The sequence below is a fragment of the Hipposideros armiger genome, unplaced genomic scaffold (assembly GCF_001890085.2).
Source record: "Hipposideros armiger isolate ML-2016 unplaced genomic scaffold, ASM189008v1 scaffold_248, whole genome shotgun sequence".
Taxonomy (NCBI): domain Eukaryota; kingdom Metazoa; phylum Chordata; class Mammalia; order Chiroptera; family Hipposideridae; genus Hipposideros; species Hipposideros armiger.
This window is the reverse complement of record NW_017731598.1, coordinates 783552-789668: the sequence shown is the minus strand read 5'-3', so window position 1 is coordinate 789668 and position 6117 is coordinate 783552. Positions and strand designations below refer to the sequence as shown.

At 38.0% G+C, this 6117-nt stretch overlaps 1 protein-coding gene across 1 annotated transcript in view; it reads left to right on the top strand.

Annotated features, from left to right (window-relative positions):
* Positions 1–5787, top strand: part of STON1 (stonin 1) — a 68287-nt gene extending 62500 nt beyond the window's left edge. Inside the window, exon 4 of the mRNA XM_019655875.1 lies at positions 2710–5787. Within this exon, the coding sequence (XP_019511420.1) occupies positions 2710–2784 (75 nt within the window). The 3' untranslated portion in view covers positions 2785–5787. The remainder of the gene's footprint in view (positions 1–2709) is intronic.
* Positions 5788–6117: the final 330 nt, after the last annotated feature.

Genomic DNA, 6117 nt, shown 5'->3' with positions numbered 1-6117 from the left:
AAAAAAAAAATAAAAAAAAAATAAAAGAGGATATAATCATTACTCTCATAAAGAAATAAAACGAGTATGTGCCCACAGATTTTACTTAACTCATTAACTATTGAAGGAACTGTTAAGATGTTACACCTGGTTCCAAGGAGAATTCAAAGAGCAGAGAGACATGTAGGAAATAAGGAATTCTAAAATGAATTTACAAATAGGTGCCAAATTGATCTATCTACAGGGCAATAATCAATAATCAATTTCCCTCACTGCCATACAGTTAATTTGCATTTGTATGGACTAGGATTATGTGCATTATCAGTTTTCTAAAATTTACAGAATTGTGAAATAATTCAAAGATAATGAAAGGTGTTAATAACCTGGATAAATGAGCTAGAAAAGACAACTACTATTCAAACAAAGTCTTGCACAATTTTTCCTGACAACAGGATAAAATTTGTCCACAGGGGAATTCTAAGGAATTTTCAAATTTTGGCAACTAGTATTACAGACGTGATGTGCATTTAAAATAATTCTTTTAAAGTTTAGAAAACTTTTTATACAGTTGTACAGAAAATATTTTAGATAAGGTGTGTGTTGAAGGGAGAGGCCATGAAAGATATGAAGATAAATCAGCTGTAATGTAAACCCACTTAACAACCTTCACCCACTCTTTATAAGAAAGCTGCTGTGGGGGAAGAGGGAGAATGATTGTTTTCCCTTCCTTTCTAAGTTCTTCTGACTAGTCAAATTGACATGAGACAGATTAATGGGCGAAAATAACCAAGTTTATTACATATCTACATATGGGATTCCTTAAGAATATGGAAACCAAGGACAATTAAGGCTTGAGCTAAGGATAAGGAAAGGGAGATTGTGGTTTGGAACTTCAAAGAGGAGGAAGGTAATTCACATGGAGATGAAAAGCAAATGTTTGGTAAACAAATATTTGCGGGGGGGGGGAGAGCATCTTTACCAAGGGACACAGAGAGGATTGGGGTCTCTCCCCTGTCTATCACACTTAGTTCATGTCAAACTATAGTTATCTCTAATGGTAATTCTCCTCCTGGAGCAGGTCCTCTATCTAAATTCTTGTAGACAAGGGGAACGTCAAGGTTCTTCTTTTTTTTTTTTTTAAGATTTTTATTGGGGAATTGAGGGGATGGGAACAGTGCTGGGGAATTGGGGGAAGGGGGATAGACAAGTTGCTGTTGTTTTGNAAAAAAAAAATCTATGTTGCTTGAACCTCAGCTGCGATTAATGCCATTCTGATTTTCTACTCATTTGTTCCTGTCAAAAATAGTGTGATTATATAAGACATCATACACTAGCTGGTGGTTCTATAATATAGTCACGTGTCAGGATTTTTCTTTATTGTGGACCAGCTGTTTAGAAGTCTATACGTTTGGGTCTAGTGATTTTTTTTCTTTCTATTGATAAAATTAATGATGGGTGGCTGCTGTCCTGTGCAGCCTCTTGGGAACCTAAACCCTTATTCCCCCAGCAGCTGGGAATCGGCCAGGCTGAAGAAAGCTGCCTTGCTTCCGGATAGCCCACTTCCTGGGGCTGCTTGTGTCCAGTGACTGGTGGATGCAGGGGTATAAAGACCCTTTTGCCACAGCTTGGGGTAACTCTGCAGGGCCATCCTAGCGTCAGCTTTCCCTGAGGATCAGCGGGAGCCTTGATTGCGACGGGATTGCAGCCCACCTCCCTCTTCCTGTCTGCTTCCTTCCCTTCCCTTCCCGTCATCTCCCACAGGTGCAAAGCCCAACAGCAGTCCCCAGTGTGTTTCTGCACAGCAATCCCCATCTCAGAGTTTGCTTCTTGGGGAGCCTGGCCTGTAACACTAGGTATATAAGTATTATTTGTGATTGAAATGTGGATCAAGTGCACATGGAGACGTCATGTATACCTATTTCCCTAATTCACGGGATGTGCCCATTTCACATAGTTTTAGAGGACAGCTCAAAGTTATATAACAAAGTCTCTTTAGCTCTAATAGCATTTATGAATTGATCTGCCCTTGGTGGCAGTCAGTCTCAAAATGATATTTTCCATTTAATAAGTATGTATTGAGCTGATCTAGAATGCTGGGGACACAAGAGTGAACTAGAGACACAGGTCCCTGTCCTCGCGAAGCTTACCTTCTAGTGGGGGACAACAAATCATTAGTAAACAAGTAAATAATGTAATTTCAAATAGTGACAGATTCCAAGAAGAGAAAGAAATGGGGTGATAGGACAGAGAGTGATGGAGGGCTTCCTCATCGAGAATGGTCTGGGAAGGCCTCCATGGGGAGGTGACGCTTGAGGTGAGATGAAAAAGATGAGGAGCAGGCACATGGTTTGGCCCAGCTCATGTATTAGTTTGTAAACTAGTTTGTTTTAGTTCGTTAGAGAGATGATTTGGGGCATGTTATAAATCTCTGATGGTCCAAAGGCTGGTTATCTGATATGGGGGTATAATTGATCACATGCCCAGTCAGATCTCTAAATGTCTTATCGATATATGTATTCTGTACACGTTTTGTAAAAACTACGTTTGACCCTAGAGGAAAGGATATGGGGACTCCGTTGCCCAAAATGAGATCAGAGTGCATCACTGTGGAACCAGCATGAGCGGGTAGAAGGTCTGTGTCTGTGAGGTGCCTACAGCCCTTGCCTCATGTATGAAATAGCGCTGTGTTGCCTTTCTTAATGCTGCCCATATTTTGCTTTTGCATAACAGGTGGAAATAGAAAAGAAGTGGATTAAAATCGACGGAGAAGACCCCGATAAAGCCGGCGACTGCATATCCCAGTAGGAGTAGCAAGAGTTAAAGACGGCGACCTACTTTTCAAATGTGTAATTCACAGAAACCACACACAGTTCTGCGACTGTACAGTGAAAATGACTTCTGAATAGAGGGCTTAGGACTGTCCAATGGCTGTGTTTAGGGAAACTTAGACCTAAAACCAAACAATCTATATTTTATGCTTTTGATATGTGTGTACCCCAGGGGTTTGACCTGAAATGTGTCTTTGTGTGATGTTTCTGCTTCCTGTTGAAACTCAAAGGTGCTGTTATTCAATGTGTGACTCAACATCCAGCTTGGCTAAAGTTGTTTTGATTTTTGATTACTCAGTGGTTGATTGTTTTACACTCTGGATTACCAAGGTGCCATGTTTATCCTCCAGTCCCTATCTCTTCTGGCTGTGTTAGCACCCATGCTGGAGGGGTGAGGCAATCAAAGGAAACACAAAACAAAATACTTAATTTTCCTTTCCCTATTGCTCATCCCTGAAATGTGGCTAGGTGTAGAATGATGCTGAAACCACAGGCTAAAGTGGAGATGTGGAGGTATCTGTGATTTTGAATTATTTATCTTCCTGTCCTCTTAATACATTGGTGAGTAAGCATCCTCTATATTTGGTACCTGGCTTTCCCCCATAGTATTATCATTTTCAAAATGGATTTGTATTCGAGTGTTTTGTTACAAAGATCCTATTTTTGTTGATATACATATTTCAGTACAAATCAGTAAGACATATTGCTTTTTGCTTAGAAAGATTCCTTTATAAAAATGGAATCCCAGTATTGGACACTAGTTAAAATATTTATGTACATTAAAGATGAATTTTTAAAGTTCATGAATATGGTTTCCCAAAAGTACAGACTCTCAGAATGTATTTTGATAAAGTATTATTTGTAATTAATACAAGGCTCTTTTGAGTAGAAGTCTAAGTCATGCTATGATTATTTTATGCTAGCTCCACTACTATGCTATTTTTGCTAATACTGCTAAGTTTAGAGTATTTTTTCTTTAAAAGATAAGCAAAGTAAAACACACTAGATTGTTTTACCTAGATTTCTAACAGGGGACTTTTTTATTCTTCGAAGTCAGGTAAATGTTTGGTTTCTAATGAAAAGCCAATGGCATTAGCAGTTATAATTTTGTTTATAACTTCCTTTCAATATTTACAGTAAAAAGTCAAACTTTTAAAATGTAAAAAAAAAAAATCTATGTTCTAGGTATTTTTTTAGTCTGAAAAACAAAGTCCTCCATGTGATATTAATACACCTTCAATTTATGTTGAATCTGAAATATGATTAGGAGGTATTTTTCTCTATTTACTAGATTTGTTTTGCGTCAAAACTGATATAATAATGTTCTTCCAAACAACATTTATTTGTCGGCCCAGAGTATATTATGTCTTATGTTTTATTTAATATTGTATTACATTCATTTTAATCTGTTCCAAAAACAGATTAAAACAAACATTTATGATGGTTTGTATCAATCAGCAGACTTTATTACTTTTCATTATATGGCTATAACAGCAAATAATGCAAAAGTTGACTGTTGAAGTGAATTGATATTGCTCTTTTTAACTCCACTTGATGCATTGCTCATAATATCATACTTGAGACTCACTGTTGATGTATAGGAGGGCAAATCTGTGTGTGCATCATTTAGGAAAAAAAAAATTCCACCATCTTTCCTCATCATCTGGTGTGGCACATTCTTGAGCGACTTCAAGCTGCTCAAAATAAGTATGGAGGCAGGCTGCAGCTGATGCTACTGCAAGATCCCAGGGAAGTCGGGGCTGGGTTAATTACTGCCATTCCTTTCAACTCTGTTGTGTGGCACCCTGCCCATAAAGAATTCAGAGTCTGATTCAGATGAACTTAATGAATATTTACACCTCAAAATAATTTCAGCAAAGGGTTCAATTCATCACCCCTCATGCTTCACAGGTTGCCCTAGTCTGTGTGGCCATCTCAGTGCTGGGGTCATTTCTTTACCAGCCATCCAGCCTTCAGGGGCATCTCAAGAGTCAGTATTGGAAACACACTAACAAAACGCTGACTAAAGCCCAAATGGAGTTTCTGCCTCAATGCAAGGTTGACAGCATTAACAGTGGGGTGCTACGGCATAATTGTTAATTTGCACATCTATTAGGATCCTTAAATATGCATTACTTAATGTTAAATTAACATTCTGTGTAGGGAGGAGAAGCTTTTTAATACAATTCTTCTGACCTCAGAAATGGCAGAAGGTCAAATGTGACCATGGTGCTATAAGTGAAAAATCAGGTTGGGTCCACTTAGACTTACAAATTGAAGCACAGTCTCCTTTGCTAGAAAGTAAATGATGATCTTTGAGACAACAACTACAATAACAAAAATTGGGAAGGGAGGAAGGAAATGAGTAAAGGAGGAACTATCCCTTTTAAGCCTTGTAATTTAGATACTTTAGATCAACCCTTTCTGAGTTTGACTGGGTTGGGGGTGGGGGGGGTGTCAGTCATTTGATTGACACATGGCAGGCTTCCAAGGACTTGACCAGTTTCTAACTAGTCATCTTGCTCTAATTGTTCGGATCTGGATACCTTACCGGTCAAATGATCATATTAACTGTAAATGAATTCATGGCTTGATAGTTACCTGATCAATTGTTAGATCAGAATTTAAGGATATTTTCTTTTTCTATGGGAATAGAAATAGTTTATCCATTTAAAAAGGTATGAAAAAAAGATACTTTCCAGCGCATAAAGGCTGGAATTTTTTAACCTGATTTATATATTAGACAATTCTAGGGTTTAGTTCCCTTCATTCTGGAGCTGTGCTTATGATGCAGCCCTTTTCTTATAAATTCAGTTACAAGGCCTTCCTTAATAATGATTAAGTATTATCATATCTTACTTAAAATATTATTTTATGTCATATCAATACAAGTATCAAACAGATTGAACCTTAATCATGTAACAAAGTATTTGGTAGATTGCATATTGGTTTTTCAAAATTAAAGATGTATTTCAAATGATTCTTGCTGTGCGATGGACTTATATCTTCTTTTGCAAGGTCTGAGGCTATTTTTTTTTAAGGTATGAAATCAATTTCAATGACCTTAAACGATCAACTCCCTGTCAGGCTAATGTACACTGCTTTACTCTTAAGAAGTCAGTGAACATGGCATCTTGGCACATTCTGGAAAAATAACACCACCAAACTCTAACTTGTGATGTTAAAGGATGACTTTTAAAAGAGGATATAATCGAGCCGGCCGAGTGGCGCGATGGTTAAGAACTCGCTTGGGATGCCAGAGGGCCCCGGTTCGGATCCCACATATGAGGGCCAGTGACACTGCCCTCTA